The sequence below is a fragment of the Poecilia reticulata genome, linkage group LG17 (assembly GCF_000633615.1).
Source record: "Poecilia reticulata strain Guanapo linkage group LG17, Guppy_female_1.0+MT, whole genome shotgun sequence".
NCBI lineage: Eukaryota > Metazoa > Chordata > Actinopteri > Cyprinodontiformes > Poeciliidae > Poecilia > Poecilia reticulata.
Window position 1 is genome coordinate 6,476,378 of NC_024347.1, and position 27,897 is coordinate 6,504,274.

At 36.6% G+C, this 27,897-nt stretch overlaps 2 protein-coding genes across 4 annotated transcripts in view; one reads left to right on the top strand and one right to left on the bottom strand.

Annotated features, from left to right (window-relative positions):
• znf644a (zinc finger protein 644a) overlaps positions 1-7,621 on the bottom strand; it is a 20,012-nt gene extending 12,391 nt beyond the window's left edge. The window contains exon 1 of one of the 2 annotated variants that reach the window (XM_008433359.2): positions 7,157-7,621. In XM_008433359.2, the coding sequence (XP_008431581.1) occupies positions 7,157-7,576 (420 nt within the window). In that variant the 5' untranslated portion in view covers positions 7,577-7,621. Of the gene's footprint in view, positions 1-2,547; positions 2,833-7,156 lie in introns of those variants that run through there. The other variant, XM_008433360.2, reaches the window with a different exon arrangement.
• Positions 2,934-27,683, top strand: hfm1 (helicase for meiosis 1). Of its 2 annotated transcripts, XM_008433357.2 has the most exons (40): positions 2,934-3,463; positions 5,805-5,959; positions 6,055-6,170; positions 8,158-8,446; positions 10,579-10,895; positions 11,570-11,611; positions 11,721-11,791; positions 11,876-12,008; positions 12,983-13,134; positions 13,239-13,313; positions 13,994-14,149; positions 14,241-14,441; positions 16,034-16,122; positions 16,237-16,280; positions 16,568-16,669; positions 17,582-17,727; positions 17,848-17,942; positions 18,074-18,207; positions 18,409-18,456; positions 19,013-19,093; positions 19,178-19,269; positions 19,429-19,535; positions 19,645-19,692; positions 19,773-19,870; positions 19,967-20,101; positions 20,259-20,344; positions 20,828-20,911; positions 21,912-22,069; positions 22,176-22,279; positions 22,560-22,721; positions 22,835-22,900; positions 23,002-23,126; positions 23,700-23,782; positions 24,305-24,402; positions 24,703-24,786; positions 25,008-25,307; positions 25,825-25,888; positions 25,995-26,097; positions 26,264-26,409; positions 27,455-27,683. In XM_008433357.2, the coding sequence occupies exons 2-40, from the start codon at positions 5,889-5,891 to the stop codon at positions 27,498-27,500; spliced, it is 4,551 nt and encodes a 1,516-aa protein (XP_008431579.1). In that variant the 5' UTR covers positions 2,934-3,463; positions 5,805-5,888; the 3' UTR covers positions 27,501-27,683. The 2 variants fall into 2 exon arrangements, with proteins under 2 accessions (XP_008431579.1, XP_008431580.1); XM_008433358.2 differs by lacking the exons at positions 11,721-11,791; positions 11,876-12,008 and having other exon boundaries at positions 12,998-13,134.
• The last annotated feature ends 214 nt before the right edge of the window (positions 27,684-27,897 follow it).

The following is a 27,897-nucleotide window of genomic DNA, read 5'->3' on the forward strand; positions in this document are numbered from 1 at the left end:
TCCATTGTCTGCAGACTGCTGGATACTATTCCAGAAAGGAACCAAAGGCAAACGTGCTCCCATTCAAAAGAAACAGAAATGTAGATAATAAAAAAAACAGCTGAGGAGTAAAAGCCTGTTACTAGTAACTGGTAATGAGCTGTTCCAGTTGTCCAAGTAGTCCTTTAAATGTCTTTAGGTGGTAGATATGACGTAATACCAAACATACTTCCAACAGCAGTGTGTCAAAGTTCCCACGTACCTTGGAAAAGGCAAGTCAATTCAAAAGTTCATTGTAGCTTTTACCACCAAGGATCAGTGACCATCCACAGTAGTTAAGAACCAGGGCGTTTGGGCTATGTCAATTTCTTGGATATGACATCCCATCTTAAGGACATGGAGAGTGTGATCCACACTCTACAGTAACACCCCAACCAAGTAGCAGCATCAGGAGCAAGTAGGACAGCTCTATCAAGTGACACACACTGCCACGGAATCTTGTGTCACCATAACTGCGCATTTCCTGATGTGATGTTGTTTTCCCTGGAGCTAATGGTATGCTTTTTATTGGGTGCAGGGAGGTCATTTGAGTGTGTTAGGGAGATGTTGCATTGTAGCCCATCTGGCTCATCATTGTACGTGAACTGAAATCTTCTCATTTGAAATTGGAAGCTTTTTAGTGACATTCGGCAATTAAGGAACGGAAATGAGTAATTCTAGTGTTAATACGTAAAATTTTGGTATGATTGTGGAAATTGTAAATTCTGTGTATGTTTTGCAACTTTAAAGGTGGAAGGTTCAAATAAACTCAAATATGACATTGATCAATAGCAAAAACAGCAGTAAATTTTTTGGGCAATTGAATACTTTAAGTGAAGATATGAAGGAACACAGTAAACATTTTATGATACAGTACCATTAACTGTTACCAGTGTCCAGTTTTTGTAATTGTGTTGCTGCTGTTTTAGTACATCTCGCTCTATGGTTGTATTATAGGGCTGTTCCTAGTGGGAGAGTAGTTCGAAAATTTAAAAGGATAAAATTAAGCGACATTAATGTGATTAGCTATGTGTTGAAAGTCTTGCGCTCTCTCACTCTCTAAGTTGAACCGCATACATGTTTCAATATATTGTAGAAGATCATTTTCTTTGATCTGTTGTTCCTCTGGTTATGAAAGTAGCTTGATAAGTTTTATTCTCATAGCAATATAGCTTTTAGAATAACAAGTGTTATTGTTTCCCAAACAAGTGACAATTAAGGATTATGTACTTTCCAATTTTGGATAAAGATTGAATTTTTTTAGTCAGGGCCAACCAGGATGAAAATTGCATGATTTCTTATTACTCTTTAGTCAAGACGATGCTATTATCAAATCAGTCACTAGAGTTAACTCCAAAGGTTTTAGGTTATGTAGCGCTAAAATTCATTCAAAATTCATCAGCGCTGATTTTTAAAATTTTGAGATATCAGTGATTGGCCAATACTTACATATGAAGTCAATCTCATCCACCTCTCCAAAGGTGTAAAATTTAACCACTGTCCTCTTCTGCTCTGCTGTGAGAAAAGTTTGACTGACAGACCAACCCGCCATCTCAGGTCGGTACATTTACAGTTAACAATATCCAATCTTACCAACTCAGCAACTTTCGTGCTATATTTAGCGACACTTCAGACAAAAAAAAAATTGGTATTGGCCAAAATCAGAATCAGCGACCGGTCAAAAAACTGCAATCGGTGCATCCCTAATGCTAACTGCGATAATCAATCAAGACTTAATTGTTATGAGTTCGCAATTTTGATGAAATTTTTTTTAACAATATTTTAGCTTTTAAGCTTTATGTATGTTTTCTGCATTTCTTTGTTTTAGTAAACATTTTGTTTTCAGACAAAAAAAACAAGTAACAAATAATCTTAATTTTTTTTAAAGTATATTTTTCATGCTGCTAAATAATGTTATTTCATCAAATCTGCTGTTATATGCAAGTCACCTATATGACGAATTAGTCTAATAACCATTTACAGCGTATAAAGCTAAATGCAAATCATAATTGAGTTCAATGGTTAATTGTGGCTGTTTATGAAACTACAAGGTCGAGGGAGTGAGAGCTCTAGGATATGAAGGGCAATAAAAGTGTCATACCAACTGAGTAGGGTTTTGGCAGATGAAGGTGTTTGTCACATTTACATGGCAGTACTGAATGTTCAAACCGATGGACATGGCAAAGGGCTTTTTATGAGGCGGTGGTGGATTTTGCAGAGCTGAAACTTTCAGTACAGGAGTTCAGTATCATGCTACCAACGAAAGCTGCGATGTATGACTAAATGTATCTACTTCCAGAATCAATCGGAGCTTTAACAGCTCTGTTTAGTTGCGGTATAAGAGCATTTCTTTGACAGTTGTGTCACGCTGTGTTGTTGGATGCTGCTTGCAGGAGCTGCAGACCATTCCATTAAGGCTGTTCCACACCAAAACCTATTCCTCAGGCTAAACTGAGGCTAATGACAATCATCCCCTCGATGGTTGCTAATGAAACACGGATAACACGATAATAAACAAACAAGCATTACCTCTGAGCGGCTTGGATGACAGCTGAAGACTACCGAAAGGCTGCATTTAACGATTTCTTACTTTCGTCTTCCATCTATTTCACAGTCGCCATTTTCCGTGGTGGTCTGGTGTGGGCCGGATCATTTCTTTTGTAAGGGTATCCATTCATCCAGTCAGATCTGCGACTACAGAAACACCAAGTTGCTCAAATAACCGAGTCAGATGGTGGGGCTACTTTATAAAAACGCCAAAGCCGACAAATTCCTTAGAGTTAGTGTCGTGGATAATTTCGTCACGTATTGTGACGCGGCGGCGCCATGCTCCCCCGAAAGACATCGTAATGGTTCAGTCCAGATAGGAGGCATAAAAACCTGAGTTAATGACCATCTCTTTTGGGTGGCAGATTTTTTTTAGGTGATGGCGGTTAAACATCGTTTGATTCTATTAGATAAATTGAACATCCCTTTTCTGTCTGGGTTGGACGTTTGCGACTCAAACATGTCCCTGTTCACAGCTGCCAATAAGGCAAAGACAGGAATCATCTTCCAACAGGAGAGTTGATATGTTACCACCATCTGCCCAAGGTTGTCTTTTCTTTGGCCATTGTTGTTTTTGTGACCGGTAATTTTCCTGTCCAGTCCCCTGTCTAGCGTCCTTTCCTAAGAAAGACGCGTTTACACTCTGTTAAAAGCATCCCAACAGGTCACAGACCGACCTGTTTCACAGTTTTCACGTGTAGCGCTCTGGTGACATCTGAACATAAGACCTGTCAAAAACAAAACCATGCAAATGGAGTAGCTACTGCGTTATAGGAGTTCAACCTTCAGCTGCTGTAGAGCAACACTGTCGAATACTGATAGAGAGGGTGAAGGCTTATGCTCCAGACGTACCTAACAATGTTGGAATAAATATGGACGTATATATTTATTGTTACAGGTACGTATACAAATATTATTTAGAATGAATTATGTCGTTATTCATTGTAGGTAAACCAACATTATGGCGTCATAGTTAGCTAACTTAAGCTAGCAATGCCGTGTGACACACGTTGACAGCTTCTAAACTGATAATAGTTTTATTAAATAGTAAATGTAATACTTATTAAAATTATTCATTTGAGCTAAAAACCGTATAAACACACCATCTTGTACAGTCGTTCTCAGACTTATAACAGTACAACAAATACTGCCACGTTAATGCCAAGCTTGCCTTCTGTCATATTAAAACTGTTCAACATGCCTTTACATTTTGTTGTTTTATGTCAAAAAACAAAATAAAAACATATAGTTTTCTATTAACATGACTTGATTGATTGAAGGACATGCTTTAATTTTAATCAGACGTTAAAGGCCATTATTTTTTATTTTAGAAAAATAAATAGGAGGGGCTTGAAAATCTAAGGTTTAACCATTTACACCGAAATCCAATATGGCTGCCTGGCATAAAAAAATTGTGATAGTTGTGGTAAAAATTATTTTTTGTGTGTCACTAATTTGTTCACGCAAACATTATTACATAGCTTTTAACAGAACATGCTGTTTCAGTGTTTTGAAGTACAAAGCAGAGAAATACATTGTTAAAATTGTGTTAACTTGCTTTGCTAATTTTAGGCTATCTGGTCACAGAGCATAAGGTCCTGAAAAAATTAGGATACCTCAAAAAAGGTATCATAAAAGAGTATTTGCTGTTATTTTTAACATATTGGATCTATTTAATATCAGTTTTAGCAATGCTTGTATACAATTTTATACAATACGAGCCAGCCAAAGACAACAGTTTTTAAAATCTTTTAAAAATATGGAATAAATTGGAACAATCTAGCAATTATCACAACTTAAAATAGCAAAAAACTATGTACAGTCTGTATGCATTGTGTACATGGTGACAACTTGGTTACTTAGCATTTTTAAGGACCTTTTCTTTGCTTACCCCTCAGGTATTTAGTTTTGTGTTTCTCTCTGTAAAGTAAGGGTGTTGCAATCCAAAGAGCTACCTGAGGCCTCCACAAAGATAACTGTAGTAGTTTGTGACTCTGGTAAGGGCTTTACAGAGGTCTTTAAAAATTTGAAGTTATTCATCCCACTATATAAAAAGTAATCTAAATGTCTAAACTTCTAAATGTCTAAATTTTATAAAAACAACTGAAAACATGCCCTGATCTAGGCTTTCAAGCAGATTCACCCTGATAGCAGACGACAAGATGCTAAAAAAGTGTATTCCTTTAACAATTTTTTGAATTAGATTGTTCAATTTCTTTTATGTTAAAAAAAAGAAGCAATAGATATTAATTACACTTGTTGCTTTAAGAATAGCACAATAATTATTAATGTTTTGACAAAAAAAGTGTATTTGTTTTGATTTTTAAGTATATGCTCAAGTAAAATTCTACTAATATTTTGAGTGCTAATTCTACTGAATGTCATAACTTTTTTTCAGCAATGTTAAACCATTTTATTTTAAATCTTTGATATACCTCAATTCTGCTAATACAGATTTACATTTACAATACTAATTGAATATATGAATGCTTAAATTAGGATTTTAAGAAGATCAATTTGAGCTTTTTAGATTAAATATTAACATGACTTTTGTGACTTATATGAACTGGATTTTATTTTTGCTTGTTGAATTATATGAAGTGCATTAGGTCATAATTTAATGCTACATCTAAGCATAAAATTAAAGTGGAAACATGCCAGAAAGGACAGTAATTATAAGGTTTTGTTAGCTGTAACACTAATAAAGATTTTTCTTTAATGATAGGTATAATTTCTGACATTCCATTTTTTTAGAATAAAAAATAGATAAAACAGATATATTTTTAAACTTCATAATCATTTTTACATTGTTTTATTGACTTTTAAGGAGTCTCTTTATTTACTATCCTTCTTGATTGAAGTCAAATAATTTTAAGTCCAAATCTGTTAGAGGTATGATACTTTTGGGCTTAAATGTATATAAGTGAAATGATAATTGATTGAATAAAAAACATTGCCTGCTATCACAATGGAGCACTTTTCAAACTGGTAGCTTATTTTTTTAAAATAAGTTTTATTACTTTATATACTTTATTTCATATTAAACTATTCAAAAATGTATTGGATCTTTTAAGAGAATAGCACTAGAACATAACGATAACTTATTGTTTGATGCTTTAAAATGTATCTATGAGCTTCTAATTGCACCATAAAAAGGACCTTGGTCTACATTTAAGGATAAGAGAAATATTTGTCAGTCTGTGGCATGGAAACTTATTCTGTTCTTATTTTCTTTATAGCCAAACCTCTGTCGCCAGTACGCAGGCTGACTGATTAACTTGCTGTGGTTCACATTTAAAAGACAGTCTGCATTACCTGGAGTGATGTTTGATGCAGATGACTGCACGCTGTCCTTGGACAGTCTGTTTTTTGAGAAGCCTACTGTACACAAGGTGTAAGTATTTAGAGATCCACTGCACAATTAGAGTTTTATTGTCCACTTTCTGGGGGAAATGATCCTGTTTTTTTCCCTGAACCTTATTTTGACAGAAAACCATTTCCTCTGGAAGGTAGTCAGTGGCAGTTAGATGAACCTCCACCTCTTAAACATATCCCAGCCACTCAGGACATGCAACAGGAGGCTGAATCTCTCTCTGCCTTGTACAGTATGTAATGTTTTAAATTAAGAAACATTCTTCTCTGCTTACTTTAATAAACTGCTTTATATCTGACTTCTTGTAGAAGCCCTAAAAGATTTGCTATTCATGGATCATGCTAATAGATATGAAAGTTCTGCAGTTCAGCTTCACTTGATGTTTCTTCAGTTGTCAGAGGCGTCATTGACACTTCCAGTGCCATTTCTTCTTGTGGGGTTTTTCAGCACAGGGCACCCCTTCAGCTGACACAAAGTTACATTTAGTTTTAACATGTGCTCCATGTTTTGATTACCAAACTGTTAAAATCGTTAAATCCAAGAGCTGTTAGTTTTGCTAGTAAGAGAAATGCTGGGACAACAGAAGTAGCTCGTACTTAAAGTGCTAATAACAAGATTGTAGACTTCATGTAATTTTGCAACAATATAGGGCTGGAGAATAACAATATATATTGTGATACACACACATAATCAATATCAACATCACTGAACTCAGATCCGGAGCCGCACAGCATTCTGGGGGATGTAGACAGAGGAAAGACTTTAGCCGCTCAACCTCTGTGGCTATGTATATATTGGTAAATATCGGTTATTGGCTATAACAATAATGTCAGAAACCAGTCAAAATTTTCGTACAAACAAAACAATGTTATGGTACATTAAAAGCATTTGAAAAATAATCACTTTTGGCAAAAATTTACTTAGGCCATTATGGTAGGAAGATGTCAATATTTTTAATCAATAGACAGCCCCGTGTGTGTGCGTGCGTGTGTGTGTGTGCGTGCGTGTGTGCGCGCGCGCGTGTGTATACACAGCTAACAACTATAAATCAGCAGTTATTTCATTAAATACATATAACGAAGTGATATTCTAGACAAGGGAAATGGGAAATGGGATTACCTTCAATGTTTTTACCATCCTAATTCTGATATGATTGTAAGATTTAATAAATAATTGTCATGTTTACATTACTTAAATACACAAGATCTCGGATCTTACCTGCATCTTCTTTAGCTTGACTATGCAAGACCGAAGGGCGGGTTGGGATATCCAGCGGGATGTGGTCGTGCTCACCAGACCAGCTATGGTACTCGCTCCCTGGCCATGCTGACCGCTGCTCGGTGTGGCTCCAGCTGTGCCACAGGGGAACACTGTAGGTACAGCTGTTGGTAGCAGCACGCGCTTGTGTTGAACCGAATACCCAAGCGACTCCTTTAATACGGGAACAAAATCAAAACAGTGCAACTCAAAATGTTCCGAGCACAGAACAGACGTCTGGGTGGGCTTCCAGTTCTCACGGGTACGTCTGACCTGCTTCACCCACTTCGAAAGTAGCTCAGGCTCCTTGGGGAACCTGAATAAACTCACACCATCCTCACGAGTGTTGGAGCAAAACGCCGCGATGCAGCGCGAAGGCATAGCCGCAATTGTTAAGCGATAACGACTTTTGCGGCTGTCTGCTGAAAGTTGCTTGTTTTTGTATCAACAAAACTGGCGGTCCTTCTCGCGCAAACGTCACATCCGCCTTCGCATTCACAAGGTGAGCGCCGCCACATCCCGTTCAATTTACCTAAAACGGAGCGGGGTTTTTTCATTACAGTACTGTAATTGAAGCGCGTTTTTAACGTCTATATAAATAATCTGGTGTGGTTTATAAAACATGACAGAAAATGTCAGAATCGTGTTATCCGCCCTTTAAAGAGAGGAATGGAGAGCGCGACAGGCGGGTAGCAGAAGTGTTTTTCGATTTAGTTCATGGCTCCAACGCAAATGTCCAAGTTATTGCACATTGCTGTAATATTTTTGATGGGATTTCCCGCATTAATACTGACAGATTTTCAAGAATAATCACTAAATTTCAGGCCCTGATTTAAATCCACCCAATCATCAGTACAAATTTAATAACAAAGTTCTGTCCAAATTTCTTATGTCAGGAAAGCACTGCTGAAAGCCATAACGTTAAGAGCTCATGCATTTTCTAATTCCTTATGTATTTGCAGGTTTCACACAGAAACCCAAGAAGTTCCAGCCTCCTTTTAAAGGACTCAATGCCTCTTCGTCAAAAATCAACCGTTTCTACAGTTTTAATGATGAAGAGAGAAGATTTGAGGAGACTCAAGGTGATTGCACCAGCAACCTCAGGGGAAATAATGGTTGCTCTGGTGATGAGGGGTTAAAGGATTACCCTGACGGTAGTTTTCTGAGTGGCGGAGGTGGAGATGAAATCCAGCTGGACTCTTGTCATGCGGCTATCAGCAGATGCTTGCCTGGTCTACCTTTAAGAAGAAGGCAAGTGCCACTCACTTATCAGAATTCAATTAAATAAACTGGACTAACGAAACTACTGCCATTGTTTTCTGAAATAATCACACATGAATTCTTGTGTATGACTGCAATGTGATTGAAATGTTTAAGTACACATGGCCTGTATCCATACACAGCAGATCAACAGAGTTGGTCTTCCCAGCAGGCAGATACAGACCATTATTCAGGCATGCCTTACCTAACAGGATTACTGTCTGTAACTACGGTGCCTTGCTAAAGTTTGAAGGTCTATTCTCATTTTGCATTGTTACAGCCACAAGCTTGAATTCAGTTCACTAGGATTTTTATATGATAGATGAACACAAAGAACTGCACACATCCCTTTTTAAATGTGAAAGTGTTACACAATGACAAATCATTCAAAAACATTTTACAAATGTAATGAGACCGATATAACGAAAGAAAAAAATGCAAAAATCCAGTTGCATAAGATTAATACTTTTTTTGAAGTACCTTTTGATTAGAATTCAGGATTCAGGCTTATTTAGTTGGCGTCTACACTAGTAATTATGTGTGCAGTTACAAGACAAGTGAGCATTTTGACCCTATATCATTTTTAGGCATATTTCCTAACAGATATATCAGATATCTGAATATGGATGTTGGGAGAAACATCCATATACGTCTCAGTTTTTCTATATTTTCTCCAATTATTGGAGAAAGGATTTGAGAAATGATGTAAAGTTCCCTGAGTCGCGGTGTACAAATAGATACACAATAGATACAAGGTTGTGCACACTTATGCTTTTATAACAGGTTTCTTTGTTTTTCCGAAAGCAAACAAATCAATGCATGATATGTGCCACATTAATGGTGGAAAGAGTTTTCAAATGTTTTACCATAATGCAGCTCCAGTCGTCAGGAGCCAGTGTCCTGCAGATGTGTCGCTGCTCCAACACAGCTGACTCATGACTAAATTACCTCCTCAGGATATCATCAGGCTCTGGAGGGGCTTGGAAATAAATCATTCATGATACAGAAGTATCATGAATACTCTGCTTCTACAATGTGTTGTCTAAGGGAAGGTGAATACAAATGCACGCCATGCTTTTTAGATTTTTTGTTGTTTTTTTTAGAAAAACATATTTATGTTGATCTATCCAACAAAATCAATTCATCTTGTGGTTATAACATTCCAAAATGTATCTAAGTTCAAAAAGTATGAATACTTTTTCACTTTCACATGTGAAACCTACGATTCTATGAAATAAATATATAGTCTCTTGAGACAGAAATTTTTGCTTGAGAATTAAAATAATTTTAAGTTTGAAAAAAATAATATAATCATAAAATCTATTTTATGATGAAATCTATCCTGTCAAATAATTGGACAGGATAGAAATTCAATGTTGTGCATTGAAATGTAAGACTAGATTTCTTCCATATGTTTGTTTTATTCAGATCCACAATGTTTTGCTTTTCTCTAGGTGTATGTGGAATTAAGCCTGTCACAATAACACATTTTGCTTGATGATAAATTGTCCCAGAAGCTATCTGGATAAACGATAACATTGTTATTTTGACACAATTTTAAAGTATCTAAAGGCATAATAATGCAAGAACACATTCTCAAATATCAATAAGCTTTAATTTCAAATGAGCATTTAACACTTGAACTGAAAGACATTTTAAATATCTAAAATAATTAAATAAAGCAACAGAAATAACAAACAACATGAATTATGAAGTCTCTGTAAACAAAATTGTCCTCCAATAAAAGGTCTCATTGAGACCAAAGCACCAGACTGAAGTCTTTTGTCCTTCAGTGTTAGGTAGAAAGAGAGACAAAAACCACAAATCATGCAAATGAAAATTATCGACCAGCTTGTTTTCATTTATTATATGATTAATTGATTTATTGCAATAGAGCCATGTGGAACATTAAAATATATTGCTGATTCCTTAAAGTAGGTGTGCTGTAAATATTCTCAGAGTTTTGCAAAAGAACAAAATATGATGTTTAGCCGTCCTCCATACTGGTCTTGGAAGCCAGACGCCTGAATGCTTTCCCCTCTCTGTTACGGCTCAGCAGCAGTCGTTCTTCTTCCTCTACCTTCCTGCTGTTGCTTCAGTTTCTCTCCTTCCACACTCAACAGCTTGTTCAGGAGTCCTGCGCTGAGCGGCGCAGGCGATTTGTCGACCAACGTTGACCTCAAGTCTTGCAGCAGGAACGGCGGCGGCGGCGAGAAAATATCCAGACCTCAAACTTTTCTCAACCCAGTTGCCATGGCAACCGTGCCTCCTGCTCTCCAACTACCACAGGCTGCCATCGGTAAAGCCGCTCCTCCGTTCTCCTGTTCGTCTGCGGTGAGCGTACGACCCCTGCAACAGGCGCCACATGCAGAAACGCCGTACAAGGGTGCAAAGAAAGCCTTCGTTCCACCCATGACACCTCAACCGCTGCACATCCAAGGTTCTGCTCAACACTGACACACTGACACACTCAGTTTATCAAATAACACCCGTAATGATAAGTATTCCCATTACTGACTGTGGCAGAAGCTGCCATAGTGTGTCTGGGTAAGATGAGGCATTATAATGTGAGCTCCCTTCATTGACTGCTTCATTGTAATGAAACCAACTGGTGACTAGGTGGTAAACACTTGAAGATGTAGACAGTAATACTATGGAGCTTCTGAACTCACTGATTCTTAAAAGAATATTTAGTTTGATTCATTTATCTTATTAAAATATTCACTTCAAAAACATAAAATCTTGAAGTTTATAGTGCAAATATTTTTTGGTACATTTGAAATGAGACAAAACTAACTTATAAGTAACTTTTCAATGAGCATTTTTTAAATATATAATTACTTAATATTGATGAAAGAAAAAGTAGTTTCACTGGCAAAACAAATTTCTTACAACATGGGAAAATTGTATTGTTATAACTAATAAAATCTACTTTTTGATCAATATTACATAATTATTTACTTGAATCAAGCTTCTACAACTTGCTGAAGAGTAACCTTGAAGTTAGTTTTTTTTCCCAAGTGTACTAAGCCAGAAACTTGGTAAAATTTTGTGTTTTGCTGTGCAAATAATGTGGCTGTAAGCAAACATCGTCTTTGGTTTCTTCCATTTTAGGATCTTCTGGCTCTGAAGTTCTGCGTCCCGTGTCAGAAATCCGTATCCTTTCCTGTTTGTTTCATGTACATAAAGACTTTTGGAAATTACTTGTCCACCTCTGAATTACGCTGGAAACAAGCGGAGTGATTTCCTGAAACGTGCAACACAGCAGTGAAATTCAGATCCATCTTTAGCGAGTTCCCCTTTTTCAATTACGTCCAATCCAAAGCTCTGGATGATGTGAGTGTTAAAAGAAACCGTACAAACATATTGCTAAATAAGATAAATAACATAATACTGTTAGAATTGTTGCTGTGTTTGCAGGTTCTTTACACAAACAAGAACTTTGTAGCCTGTGCTCCGACTGGATCGGGGAAAACGGTTCTGTTTGAGCTCGCCATCATTCGCCTGTTAATGGAGACTCAGGAACCATGGAGAGATGTCAAAGCTGTGTATAGTGAGACCAATATATAGGCCAATTTTCTCTATGGTTGGATCTGATTGGTTACAAATATATGCAGCGCATCAAATACTGAAAACCTGAAGTTTATTTTGTTATTCAGGAAATAGGCTAGGCCAACAAACTCTCACTACTTTTAGTCTATAAACCCACCAAGCAACAACATGATCTTTGATGGGCTTTTTTTAAGTTTAGTGACAGTCAAGAAAAGTTAGTATGCTTTAAGATATGAATTAGAACAATCACAATTCTTCATTTTCTGTTGTACTTAGTCCTTAAAAACAGAATTGTTCAAAATCAGAATCAGCAGGTCAGATGTAAAAAAATAAATAAATAGGCATCGACCAAGAAATGCCTGATCAGTTCAGTTTTAGTACTCACACAACATCATTGTAAGGTAAAGTAATTTTATTTATATACCACATTTTCAACAACAAGGAAATGTAAAGTGCTTTACATGAACTAAAGGAAATACAAACCAAATGACAAACCAAAAGCAAGAGCAAAAGAAGAAAAATAATCTAATAGTGTTGATCTAAAGTATGTAAACTAGATACTTCTATTCAGGGTTGCTAGATAAGTATAAGTAAGTATAAGGCCTAATTCCTTTTCTGGGTTTGAATAGGAGTCTAAAAAGTAGTTGCTAAGGTAGTTTTCCTGGATTCTAAGTTTTTTTCTAATACCTGTTCTGGGTTGCTAAGTAAGTACTGTATATTGCTAGATAAATATAAGTAAGTATTCTCTGGACTTTCTAAGAATGCTCTAAATTTGTAAAAGTAATTAGTACTCCACAGTTTCTAAGTATCGGTAATAATAATAATAATAATAATAATAATAAAAGCCCAATCATTTGCTAAAATAATGCATCAAAATAATATTTTCCTTTGGGATTTGTGTTAAAATGCAAAACAGATAGAAATAAAATTATAAATTTGTTTCTGGTGGGCAGACTTTGTGTTTGTTCTCCTCAGTGGCTCCCATCAAAGCGCTCTGCAGCCAGTGTTATGACAGCTGGAGCAAGAAGTTTGGTCCTCTGGGGCTGACCTGCAAGGAGCTGACCGGTGACACAGAGATCGATGACTTGTTCGAGATTCATGACTCCCACATCATCCTGACCACGCCTGTGTGTGATGCTACTCAAACGAGAGTACCAAAAGAAAACCTCTGATATGTAAAACCGTTGTTGTTTCCCTCAGTAGTTAAAGCATTGCTGTGTTTGGTTACTAGGAGAAGTGGGACAGCATGTCAAGGAAATGGAAGGATTCTCTGCTGCAGCTTGTTAGACTCTTCCTTATTGACGAGGTCAGTGTGTAACATCACTTATTTCACAATGTGCGTCACTTGTAAAAATGACTAGTGCCTTTTTATCTGCTAGTTGGTGGATGATCAGTGTCACTATTATAAGACACTACATCTCAGCTCAGTAAAATTGGATATGTTGCGTTGATAGGTAGCCTGTTTTTGTAGGCCTTTCCAGAAATGTTCATTTGGGTCGAATCTCCGATAATAAAAAAGGGGAAAGGGTTTGAATACTTTCTGAAAGCTGTTAGGTTCTGTGTTTTCTGTGTGCTAGTTTGAGATTTTCTGTGTCCCGTTTTCCCCTGTGAGTCTCTGTGCCGTCCTGATTGTTCCCAGCTGTGTCTCGTTTCTGATTACCCTCCCTATGTATTTGGTCCCACCTGTTGTATGTGTTCCTTGTCGGGTCCTTGTCTATGGTTCGTTTGTCATCTATCGCTGTTTGCTTGTTGCTACCTGTGTCTTCATTATTAAAAATCCACTTTCATCATGACAACCGGGGCCTGCCTGCGTTTCCCTCACCACTCTCAACCTCACATCATGACAAAAGCATTGTATGTTTCAGAAATCTTTAGCTGCATCTATTATTAATAAAATATATGCAATAAAAAAGATTTGGTCAACTTCCTGTTAAATCCCAGACAGGTTCCCGGATTTAACCAGCATAAAAAAAAATGTATTTCCAGGTTCATGTGGTGAAGGATGCAACCCGTGGCGCCACATTGGAAGTGGTGGTGAGCAGAATGAAGGCAGTGAATTCATACAGGACATCTCAGAACCCAGAGGCAGGCGTCACAATGAGATTAGTGGCTGTGTCGGCCACAATCCCCAACATATGTGACGTAAGTGTCACAAAGAAACATGCTCAGTTAGAGATCTGTCTTGGCAGCATCAGTAATCTGTGACTGACTTCAGAACTGCTTGGGTTATTAGATAGCTGACTGGCTCTCCAATGGGAGCGAGCCGGCCTCCTATCTGAGTATGGATGAGAGCCACCGTCCAGTAAAGCTTCGGAAGGTGGTCCTGGGATTCCCCTGCAGTGGGACACAAACAGAGTTCAAGTTTGATTTGTCTCTCAACTACAAGATGGCCAACATAATACAGACGTACTCTGACCAGAAGCCTACGCTAGTGGTAAGTGGAGCAGGTGACAGTTACTTAATGTGTTTTGTGTTTTCATGTAATCCTTGAGAGGCAATGTAAAGGGTAAGTTATTATTTATCAATCAAGCCTTACTAGTTAGCAGTATTCATACAGACAGGTGTAAAGTAAAGCGGCTTGCAGAGGTTAAAAACAGAAGGGCAAATATAAAACCCACTGGTTTTATGAAAATTACCAAACTAAACAGAAAATAAAGGGGTAGAACAGCTAACTATTGTGGATGAGCAACTGTGGAAACGCAACTTGTAGATTAGTGAGGAAATACTGGTTATATATCATGATATACAATTTTATATATCTATATCAATATATCTATATCAATATATAGATATATATATAGCATATATCTATACTATATATACAGTATATCTATATATAGTATATATATAGATATATATATCCAGTGGTGGGAAATATCGAAGTACAAGTACTTCGATACTGTACTTAAGTACAATTTTTGTGTATCTGTACTTAAGTAGATTTAATAATGGATACTTTCTACTTTTACTCCACTACATCTGTACTTTCTACTTAAGTACAGATACTTAAGTATCTGTACTTAAGTACAGATACTTAAGTACAGATACTGTACTTAAGTACAGTATCTTAAGTATCTGTACTTAAGTACAGATACTTTCTACTTCACTACATTTCTACAAAAGTTGTCACTCATGCTGAATTATTGTGTGGAGGTGTTGACAGAGGCGTCGCATATATGGGACAACGCTGTGACCAAAGTCTGCATTGATATGACATTCAGGAACGATCCGATTCTTCTGGACGGATTTTTACTGATCCACCCCCCTTCTTTCCATCCTCTTTCTGTTGGATTTCTTTAAAAATAAAAGCCACTAATGGCAAAAAAAAGTGAAGTTTATGCTATGTTAGGACAGGAGACAAGATGTTTCCATCCCTGAAATTATGATGCATAGAATCACATATTGTAAGTCTAAACTATGTTACAGAGTAAACATAATAAAATCATGCTTTATCTGTGGCATTGTTCATTAAAATGGCACATTTCTAATGTATTAAAATTAAATAAGATAGGTTCACTAAATGATATTGTATTAGGGATTAGGTAATGCATTCAGCAAGTACTTTTACTTTTAATACTTAAGTATTTTTAAAAGCCAGTACTTTTTTACTTTTACTTAAGTACAAATGTTAATGYGGTAGTTTTACTTTTACTTGAGTACATTTTTGTCTGTGTATTTGTACTTTTACTTAAGTAAATTTTTTGAGTACTTTCTCCACCACTGTATATATCTATCTATATATAAATATATAGATAGATATATATAGATATCATAAACCTTTGGGTCTTGTATTGGTCATGTCTGTTAGTTTTTCCAATATTTTTTATTTCAGTTCTCATGTTTATACAGTCCTGTGAAAAAATATGAGTGATTTAGTCTTATTAACAACTGTGTAAATTAAAAGTATGTGGTGCAGTGTCGTAGTTGTTTACATGACTTTATAGAAGGTGGCAATATTCTTTTAGTTTAAAGTATTACTTTTCCCCTGTTTCTGGTTACTGTTCCTATCATTTTTCCTTTTTGTAGTTTTGCTCAACAAGGAAAGGAGCTCAGCAGTCGGCTGCAGTTCTGGCCAAGGATACCCGATTCATAATGAGCTTTGAACACAAGCAAAGGTGCACCGTTCTGATGTCTATGTGTGCGAATAATTTAATAACAATATGTTGTAGATTTCTTTAGAGTATTACAGGCTACTCTGCTGTGCTTATGATATCTTATTGACTTTGCAGGTTGATGACATATGCAAACTCTACTCTGGATTCAAAACTGAGAGGTAATGCACCTTGCAACATGTTAAACCAAACATTTGGGAAACTATTATATGCCGATGCATAAAAGTAGTAATAATGCAGTGTAGTTGTATTGCTTGATGGCCTATTTAATTAGCAGCTCCTGTGAACTGCTCTAAAACTGTGTTGCTTAATAACTGTCCACTATTTGGTTAAATAACCTATTTTTTTAATAACTCAGAATTGAAACATGAACCTGTTAAAGTCTGGATCATCTGACAGAACCCACATGTGTTTACATAAAACATTTTGTGTTAATCTTTTGGCCCAGATCTGATGATGTTAGGAGTTGGTTACCACCATGCAGGCGTTGACTTGTCTGACAGGAAGCTGGTAGAAGAGGCCTTCACCCTGGGAGACCTGCCTGTCCTATGTAAGAGCAAATACAAGGTCTGTAGGTCATAGGAGTTTATTGTACTTCTCTTCCATCATTCTTCTACAAAATGATGAGAAAACTACAGTATGTGGGTACATTTTACAGGTACGCTTAAAATTGTTCAACCCCCACAGCAAAATTAGTATTTTAGTTGCATCTGACGCCTTAAAATTGACTTCTGTCTCTTTAACAAGCTCCTACTCTTCCTGACACTACGCTATCAGCATGTCATCGTAGCAATGCTTCTCCATGATGCCGTTTACAACAGTTTTAGAAACATTGGACTGAGTAGTAATTCCTATAATGAGCTCAGCAGATGCGCAGTTCTACTCAGTGTTTGCTAATTGCTGCTGCCACTAGTCTGAGGAACTGAGTGGGGGAGTCCTGAGGGAGTGCTGCTCTGTGGGCTGAGAGCTCACCTGGGGCCTAAAACTTCAAGCTGGAACTTTGGGTAAATATGCGGTGCTTTGTAGGAACAGATGCCCCCAAATGGTGGGCATGGGGATTAAAGAATTTCTCAAATCAAAGCAACACTCCAGGTATAGTATGTCTTTGATAAGTTCAAAAATAATCTTTTGCAAAGTACCCCCCCTTTAAAGCCAACAGACCTGATGTAACTAATCAAAGCGTTGAGGGATCAGGTGTGGTCCCAAACTTATGAAGAATATTATTTAGGGGTTTGAATAAGTTTGAGATTACAGTAATTACAAGATTTACTGTTGAATTTGGATCAAATCCATGTTTAAATTGTTTATTTTAATAATTTAAATAATTTTACTTACCTGTTTAAGCTGCTATTATGTAATTTGTTTATCGCAAACACATTGGCCAGTTAGAATTTTGCCCATAAACCTAATTGGCAGAGAAGGCTGAATAATTGAAGGTGCCCTGCTGTTTGTGACGTCCCAGTTACAACCCGGACTCTGGCTATGGGGGTGAACCTTCCTGCTCACCTGGTTGTCATCAAGTCAACGATGCAGTACGTTGCCGGCTCCTGTGAAGAGTACAGCGAGGCTGACATCCTGCAGATGATTGGCCGGGCGGGGCGGCCTCAGGTACCAACACAGTTAAAACTTGAGGGACACTTTCTGTTTTTTTGTTCTCACTGCAAAGTTTGTTTTTTTTAATACAATGACATTTTACACCTTCTTTCTCACTGCATTTCAACCCCTCAGTTTGATACATCAGCAACTGCAGTGATCATGACCAAGGTTCACACCAGAGAGAAGTACATGAAACTTATGAATGGGATAGAGATCATTGAGAGCAGGTAGGACAAAGACATGCTTGTTTTTACTCCCCGCCCCTCTTTTTTTCCCCCCTGTTTTTTTCTCTGTCCTTCTTTCCTGCAGAAGCATTCCCACAATACAGATAATATTTTAACACACTGTGCTCCTGTAGCTTACACAGTCACTTGGTGGAGCACCTGAATGCTGAGATTGTTCTCCAGACCATCAGTGATGTCAACATGGCTCTAGACTGGATACGCTCCACCTTCCTGTACATCAGAGCCCTTAAGAACCCGTCTCACTACGGTCAGCCCCATAAATTCAAATCAAGTGTTTATCTTCCTCAGTGCCTTGCATACACATCCTTTTTCTCATATTAAAACTAGGGATGCACCAATCCACTCTTTTCACTTCTGATACAGATACAGACATCTGACGTTTAGCATAAATACAATAAATATAAAAAAGTATGATGTTTACTCCTTTATGTTCTCACTTTCTACTCAGGTTTCTCAACCAACTTAGACAGATATGGTATTGAAGCAAAGCTTCAAGGTGAGCGCTGACTGATCAATTACCTGCAAATACATTAAAACTGATTAAAATAGTACCAGATATTAGCAAAGTGCTAGCAGTATTCTTCTAGTCAAAGGTAAAGGTTGAGGTAACACTTTATTTGAAGGGCGTGCATAAGACTAATATGACATATAATAACATAAACATAACGGAACACCTTTAATGAACATGAAGGAGTCTTCATGAATGTTCATGACAGTTGTCATTAAGTGTCATTTGGTAAATAATGTTTCTTTTAATTTGCATTAAAAATGACACTTTTAATGCAAAGTGTCACTGCAAAACTGGAACAGATTAACACTCTTATTTTGTATTAAAAGTGTCACTTTTAATATTGAGACTTTTAATGCAAAATTTTGCATTAAAAATGTCAGTATTTACTGAATGACACTTAATGACAACTGTCATAAACATTCACGAAGACTACTTTATGTTCACTACAGGTGTTTTTGTCATACTTGACAGTGTCATGACATTCTTATGCACACCCCTTCAAATACAGTGTTGCCCAGTTGGATTATCCTGTCTTTTTCAGAACTGTGTCTGAAGACCCTCAACTCTCTGTCAGCCATTGATTTGATCACTATGGATGAGGATATCAACATCAAACCCACAGGTGGAGAAACATAGCATGGTAACTTAGTGCTTTGAAAGGAGTTTCTATGTTTTTTATCTGAAGACGCTTCTTGTATTTTAACAGAAGCTGGCAGGTTGATGGCGAGGTACTGTGTAGCCTTTGAAACAATGCAGCTGTTCAGCAGAGTAACCGGCAGTGAAACACTGCCTGACCTGGTAGGCTGTCTGTGCTACAGGAAAAAAAAATCCCCATTCTGTGTGCTTTGACTTAAAACAGGACGTTTGTTGGTGCAAATATTTTAGAGAGCACTTTCACTAAAGGGTGGCAATGCAAAAATGGATCCAGTTTAAAAGTCTTTGGCATTCTGTGCGCAGGTTGACCTGATGTCAAAGAGCAAGGAGTTTAGGGATGTTCAGTTGAGAGTAAATGAAAAGAAAACCCTGAACACCCTGAACAGAGACAAGAACAGGGCCACCATCAGGTCAGACTCCTTTGAAGGATTATAAAGTATCGTATCAAAACATGTTCTTGATGTATGTCTCACCAGATACAGTAATAGCAGTGTTAGATTGTTGGATGTATTCTTTTAGATTTCCACTGGAGGGAAAGATCAAAAACAGCGAGATGAAAGTGAACTGGTCGGTGTGTTTTGGTAGAATATCATGCAAAGATGTTCGTCTCAAGAACTTTAATGGTTCTGATCCATGTTTTCTTGTAGCTTAATTCAGGCTCAGTTGAACTCTATCTCAATTCAAGACTTTGGTCTTATACAAGAGACTGCAAAGATCTTCAGAATCGGGATGCGAATCAGCAAATGTGAGTATAAAAATGGCAAAAAGTAAACAGTTTTTTTTTTCTTTTTCTTTGCAGAGGCCTCTTTTTCTGACTTATCTTGTGTTTTCTTCTCAACAGGCTTGTCAGAGTTTCTTACTCAGCAATCTAAGACTGGGTTTTGTGCTGCACTTAACTCCCTGATCTTAGCTAAGTGCTTTAGAGCTAAGCTGTGGGAAAACTCACCTTTTGTTTCCAAACAGATGGAGAAGATAGGTCAGTGCATTGCCACACTATGCATCATAAAATGGCGAAATTCAGGACTACATTACTAAAATATATTCTAAGACCACCCATACAAGACCTTTTTATGTCTAAATTTCTACATTATTAACTTAAACTTGATGTTTTTCTGTGTCTCACCGTCCTTCAGGTTTGACTCTGTCAACTGCGATGGTGAATGCTGGCCTCACCAGTTTCAGCAAAATAGAGCAAACCAACCCCAGAGAGCTGGAGCTGGTCAGCCACTCTAACGTTTTTACTGGAAACCTCTGACAACCATACGCTGTTATGTGTTTCACTGCACTATGATATACAGACCCATTCAATAAATTAGAATATTATTAAAAAGTTAATTCATTTCAGGAACTTAAATAACTAAGTGAAACACATTATATAGATTAACTGCAGCCTTTTTTCTGTTAATTATGATGATTTTACCACTGGCAGCTAATAAAAGCAAGACATTTAAAATTAGACATCAGACCAATAAAAAAACATGTTTAATAAAGTAGTGTGAGCTTAATGAAAAGTATGTTTACTACCTACTTTTAGGAGGTTATTTTCAAGCCTCGTCTGAATGCACGTTCACATTTTTTGAATTAGAATATGACTGTAAGTTTAGTGGCTGCTTTTAATTGAAATTTTTTTCATTTGAAACTTGTTTTGATTTTAACCTTTTGCCTCATTTTCTGCTAACAACAATTTTTTGTCCCAATGCAGATTCTTAACAGACATCCGCCATTTGGAAACCAAATCAGAGAATCTGTTGTTCATCTTCCAAAGTACGACATTAACCTGGAACAGGTGAGCCTCACAGCAACAAGAATCAGAAAAGCATCTTTGTATTTATTTGAATCATTTTATGTTTTTAAAGGATACATTTCCTGTCCAGAATTTCATTTCTGTTTTATTAACAAACATTTTATTAAAATTCTCTTAATTCACTTTAGTAAAGACAAAGGAAGCTGTAAAATTACATCAACTCCAAGTTTAGTATCCAACATGGCTGCCGCTGCAGATATAGAATGTAGTGATAGTTGTTGTAAAGTGTAAATATAATTTTTTTTTAGATTTATGACTTAATAAACCAGTGGCATACATTCTTATGAATATGTTAGAATAGAATAGAATAGAATAGAATAGAATAGAATAGAATAATCCTTATTGAGAAACAAAGTGACAGCAGGCAAATTGTAGCATATAGATTGACATAAAAATAAAAATATTAAAAACAGCACTAAGAATAACATACTGTACAGTAACGGCAAACTTAAGACAAATTTAAAAATACTGTTCACTTATTAATAATTGCATATTTGATCCAAAGAAATTGAGAGGGAGTAGGATCATTAAAATAATGTACAAAATGTTCCTTTTTTCATCAAAACAATAGGCTATTTAAAAGAAGTGAGAAAAGAGTTTGGACATGTGGTATGTTATTATCAGCCTGTGTTTGTAGTAGCAGTTAGCACCAACAGCTAGAACACGCTGAATTCATTCCCAGTTCCAAGCTCTGACCTGCAGGCGAATCAAATGCAGCAATAAAACATCTCTGACTTTTTGTCACTGAGAAACTTTTTGTTGTTGTTTTGAGATCCAGTTTTTAGTTTGGCGTAAATATGACTTCTAGGCAAGGATAGCCAAACCAGAGTAAATAGAGAACTTTCTGTTAACCCCTGTTCCCTCCTTTTTTACTGAACTATTCCATTTTGATTACTTCAGAATAGATTTCTATCCTAAACTAGTGATTTCAACCTCTGTTATCGCCGCACTTCTGTCTTTAAGCTTCTTGTTTTTTTTGTAGCTGCCCAGGTACAGCAGTGCCACAGCTGAGGTTGTGGTAAAGGTGACCCTACAAAACCAAGCCCAGCTGCTGTCCAGGAGAACAGCTCCAGACCATCACTACGTCTCTCTGATCATTGGCAACTCTGAAAACCATGTAGTCATTCTACACAAACTCAAGTGAGAAACGCTCCCCTTGGTTAATGTTGCTGTACTAAAACACAACTGGAGTTTAAGCCAGACTAAAGCTGGTCTAAGAAGGGTGTTTTCATCTCTGTTTCTTCAGGGACTCGTTGCTGCTGAAGTCTGGTAGCTGGACCAAAAAGATAGATGTGCCAAAGGCTTCCAAAGGAAATGAGATCAGTGTCAACCTCATCAGCTCAGAATATGGTAAACTACGGAAAAATCTTTAGATACATTTCTACTTAGAAATATATCAACAAACATTTCAAAAGTTTTTTTCTCTCACATGTTAGAGATGAACAGGGAATATACGTTGTTCACAGTTCAGTCATATAAATCTGTAATTTGAAAACATTTATTCTGTAGGTGAAAATTCAGTGGTGGGAAATAATTACAGTTACAGCTCTTTTTTTTGGTAAATGTAGACGTTCATAAAAACAGTAGAATTTTCAGAGCTTGTTAAACTTGACTTTGTCGTTCTTTGCAGTGGGTCTGGACATCCAGCTGAAGTTTCCTGTGTACTACTCTGCTGCAGCCCAAAATCTTGGGACTAAAATTCCACAATGCAAAACAGATAATCTTGTTGGACAGAGAGCTCAACACTCAAACTGCTCTGAGACTCAAAAAGCCTCATCTGCAAAGAAGCTAGGCAATATAAAGTAGTTTAATAATGATGGTTTTGGTTGATGTAACAAGGTAAAATAGTTTTTGTTCCTTACATCAATGCAGCGAGTTGACTTTTTTTCCTGTGTGTGCGATCAGACTCAGCCAGTAAAAGACAGTGCAATCATTTCTGCAAAAATAAGAACCTCTGTGCTCATGACTGCTGTGAGTAAAGCATATAACTTTTCCCAGTTTATGTGTCTGCCTGTGTAATTCACGTTTCCTTTTGTCAGTTTTGTGTTGACACCTCTATATTTCCTCGTTAGGTAAAGTAGGTGTTGCTGTAGGACAGAAAAGGTCAGCCAACCATGAATCCAGCTTCTCCTCTTACTTGGAGGACCTGAGGAACAGGTCTGATGTACTTGCACAGACCCCTGTCAAACGCCTTAAGGTAGACAAGAAGATTTTTGCACTGTCTCTCTGCTTAAATGTTAGTCTATCATAGCTTTATAACTTTGTTGTAGTTTTCTGAAAGACTTATCAGAGTTTCGAAATTAACTACTCTTTTACTTTTAGTCCAGTTTCCAAGGTTATGCTTTTCTGTCAATATTTATTTTTTGCTAAGCATTTTATTACCGGCTTATGACTCGTCCAGGCCTAAAAGTACAAAACTCTGATGATCAACTGTTGTATCAACACAGAAAACATAGGAAAGAACATAGAAAGGTATACAGAGTTGTCTTCTTCATTCAAGGCATAAATGTAAAACCCAATGTAATTATCAATTAATCTACTGATTAAAAAAAAGAAATTGGCATATTCTGCAGATTTTTCATTGATTCTGTTCATTTTTGTTCTAATAAGAACAATCCTTAAATGTGCTAAACATGTGCTTTTCAAAGTTCATTTTATCAAAAACCTTGAATGTGGTTTGGTGTAAATATCTTTACGTGTAAGATAGTAAGTTTAATATTGCCATATATGCGCTTCATGTTGTAAATGTTTCATGTTTTGTGATCATCAGATAAAAATGAGTGAAGAGCCTCTGTCTGTCAACATGAAGAGGTTTGCCTACAATCCCAGAGAAACACTTCACTCTTTCTCCTGGTATTTACATTTCATTCATTCGTTCATTACAAATACAATCCATCAGAGCTGGGTAATTTTGTTTAGCTAGTTTTTGTAACTAAAATGCTTGTAATATCTTGGAGAACCTTTAGACAAGAGACCAAACAATAAAAATAAAATTGGTACACCCAATATATTCCATTTTTGATTTAGATATTTACATGTAGAAAGTTTAATATTTCAAAGAAGAAATGAGGTCGTTGATCTACTAGACAATATTTTTCAGCTTTCTAGTAAAAGGTTTGGTGTCCTAACTTTTCTTTTTTTCTGCTTTGACTGAAACTTATGTTTCCACATTGTGCAGCTCTAGCAGATCTGCATTTCTTGTTTTATTTTTGAAAATCTGATTTTCTCGTTTAATTTTTCACAACAATAAGACATGATCCCTAGCTTATTCTGGTATCTATTTGATGAAAAGTTGTGGCTAGATAAATGCTAAAACAAGTATCTTGTGAGTAAACTTTGTTATTGCAAGCTTTAGTTCTGTGTGTTTATGTGCAGGCATGCAGGAAATGAGTATAAAAGTGCAGACATGGAGCTGACAGCTGAACACTACGCTGAGCTGCCTGATGTAGTTTCTTTGGAGGATTTTGACAGAGGTAAACAAGCTGCAGCATTAAGAGTATTTTAAACTCCACAAACCTTGTAACACAGAGCATGAGAGGTGCATCAGTTTGCAGATGATCATCTACTGTGGCCAGTTTTCATCTTTGGCCATTCTTAATAATAACCACCGTTGAAAACTTTCAACATTTGAAACTCAAAAGTGTTTTAGAGTTTTTAGGCAGAAATTTACTCCTCCTTTTGTTTTTTGACCAGTGGCCTACCATTGTACTTACCTGATTTCAACAGTGTACATTTATTTTTTCTGTTCTACTGTTGTATTGTTTCTTTTTCAGATTACCGTTTCTCTGCAGAAGACGGTTCTGAGGGATTGGCAGAGACTTCCCAAACTTCTCCTGCAGCACCTGCTTATCATCAAAGTACAGATGTTCTGCGTAACTATTTAATTTTGTTTAATAATATGGCACATTCTGTGATGTCATGTATCATGTATGTTAAATGCCATACATTTGTTCTTTTTATAGTAATAAATAACACTTGTGATGTAGCAAGTTGAAATCTCATGCTGCACTTTTCTAGAACTCTACAATTATATTTTATTTTACTTCCTGTCTGTTTTCTGTATAATTTTTCTGTCCAGATTCCTCAAAGTGGATGACCCTGAAATTCAGCTCGGGCTCCAGACCGCCTCCGAACCAGATCAGCACAGTCAGCTCAGCTTTGTCAGGCTGGTCCACTGCGGTGCCAGAACAAAAAAAACCCTACAAAAGTCCTTCATCTCTCCAAATACCAAGTGTCACCTTTGACCTGGGAAATGAATGGGATGACTGGAGAGATTTTGATGATGAAAACTTGCTGAATGCCAGTGAAACATCACCACCCCCATGTGAAAGCAGCTTTCAGCCTCAGGTGCAGCAGCATGTTCAAAACAAGATATCAGGTAGTTACATTTTAAGTCAAATGTAATGTAAAAAATATATTTCATGTTATTTTATGAAAGTTTTTGTGTATTTTATGACCAATAAGACTTTTGGAGTATCTCTCCATTAGAGATGCACCAATAAATCTTTGCCAATTTTCTCAATTATGGGAGATTGGAGACGGGCGCATGTTAAACTTGCATGTTAAACACTTGCAAGTTTAACATGCATGTGTTAAACTTGCATGTTAAACTAGTTAGTTGCATGTTAAACATGCAACTAACATGTTAAACATGCAACTAACTAGTTGCATGTTTAACTAGTTTAACACTAGTTAAACATGCAACTTTCACCAACTTTGTGACTTTGTCTCTATATGTAGCGACTCTTCAGAAAATAAGTCAATATAGACCAAAATTGTAATAATAAATCAGGCTTTTAAAAGATCGATGATAGGCCAGAAAACTGTAATCTATACAACCCTGCTTTCCATAATTGTAATGACTATGAGTTTACTTATTATCTATTTTTTGACAGCACCAGTGCTGATCAGCAGCTCACAAGCAGAGCCCTGTATGACCACTTTTACTACATCACTGAGGTTAGACCCCCAAAAAAGGATTACATTTTGCTTCTTATTACAGCTGAATTTGTAACATAAAACCACACGCATCTAATAACATCTTTCAATTTCATGCTGGTCTTAGGTCGATTTCACATTCAAGTCCTGAAATCAGGAATGTTGGACTCTCTTCTATCAGTCAGTCATTCACATCACAGAAGAGGATTGCACTGGACTGGGATAAACAGGTGTGAGCATGTGAAGCTCATTTTTCTTCCATTCTTTTTGTTTGCTAATTAAAATTGTCTGACTTGCTAGTTGAACGTGATCCGAAGTGCCGATGTTGCTTCTTATCGTTGTTCCTGGTTGTGGGAGTTGTACAGTTATTGTGTTCTTGTCTTTCACTTTGTGTAGAGACCAAATGTTTTCAGTGATGTCTTCAATGTAAAAACACCTGAAAAACTCCCAGCACACACTCTGGGTGAACAGGTTAGCAGAAGGTTGGATTTCTTCTCTACAATGAATGCAACATCCAGTTCCAACCTGCCTCTTCATAAAAGGTAATCTAATCTCACTGATAATCTAGGGATGTTCCACTCAGGATCTGTCGTCCCAAGTCTTAGTGTTTTAAGACGGGTTATCATCAGCATTCATTAAAACTGTGTAAATTTGCAATGCAGTTAAATCAACTTGATTAATTTCATCCATACTACATGGTCGATATTAATATTGTGACTGTATACCACCTAACAGACTCTTCTGGGCTAGCCAGAAGTGGACTTGATGGTGTGTTTACAACACTGTCCCGCTGCATGTCGCAAGTGTGCCATAGTTTACACTCACAGACCAATGGCCGGACATTTTCCTTCAGGATTTTCTGGCAAAGAGTAAAATTTATGTTTTATTTAGTTATGGAAAGTCCTCAATGTGCAGAGATGTTCAACAAACTGTTCCTGCTGTCAGGGTTTTTCTATGTGAAGTAGATTACTGAAGTGCTGCGCTCCTGCTAGAATTACTTTGTATGTTTCTATCACTCCATTAATTAGCCCTTAACATATCTTCCATGTGGTTCCAGTTAAATTTGTGCGAAACTTGAAGTTGTTCATAAACGTCCTTTGCATTGTATAAGTTGTATAACTTTGCTGAAGCTTGTTAAAGAATGTCTTTATTTGTTTCTAAACATAAACAGTGAGTTATTGATTAAGCTGCTCTTGATTAGCTGGGGATGTATTGGCAGAGCTTACAGAGCAGGTGACATGATACACAAAGACCAGGCGCTGCAGCAGCCAGTACAGTCGCGTCATTACAGGGAGTCACTGTTTAGTAAAAGATAAATAATGTGTATAGTAAAACTCAGCTATACCTTTGAAAAAAAATGTACCTAGTTTCTTTTTGAAAATAAGTTGTGTAAAACACAGCCAGAAGAGTTGATTGGACTGCAGTACACCAACAACAAGTATCCAGAATTACGTTTTGATTAGGGGCCCTGAAAACGATTGTTTTAAAGTGCTATGACTGGGACTTCTCTACTTTTATTGAAGTGATTTTATTTTTGCCTGATTAATGAATAATTGCTGTTTATTTTTTCTTGTCCATTATTCACAGCACAGAGGAGGAGGCTTTTCTTGGCATATTTGATGGTATATTCTAGAATATACTATCCTCTAAGAGATCCGTTACAGTTCAGTGTTCAATGCTAAACTTTTATTCTTTCACAGACCTCTCAGAGCTGTATTGGTATATTGAGTTATATATGTTTATATTAAACAAGTTGTTCTTGTTCTATTTGCTATAATGAATGTATTTATGCTTGTTATTAAATAAAGCTTACGTTAACTCATTTATTTCTTGAATTGTGGTTAAATAAGAATTCAATTAATAGTTGCAAAGAGTGAGATTTTTTTTTTTCAAAAGTTCAAATTATTTTTCCATTTGTTTAGACAAGTTAAAGTCATTTTGTAAACACATTTTACATAGCCAAACAGTGACAAGAATTAATAAAAATTTATCAGAATAGAATTTTGAAAAATACAAATGTTTGCTTAAAT

Excerpts from the sequence above, each read along its gene's own strand:
- hfm1 (XM_008433357.2), top strand. The coding sequence starts at position 5,889 with ATGTTTGATGCAGATGACTGCACGCTGTCCTTGGACAGTCTGTTTTTT. Across the intron at positions 13,135-13,238 it reads ACATCATCCTGACCACGCCT|GAGAAGTGGGACAGCATGTC; the intron begins GTGTGTGATGCT and ends TTTGGTTACTAG. Across the intron at positions 26,098-26,263 it reads CACTGGACTGGGATAAACAG|AGACCAAATGTTTTCAGTGA; the intron begins GTGTGAGCATGT and ends CACTTTGTGTAG.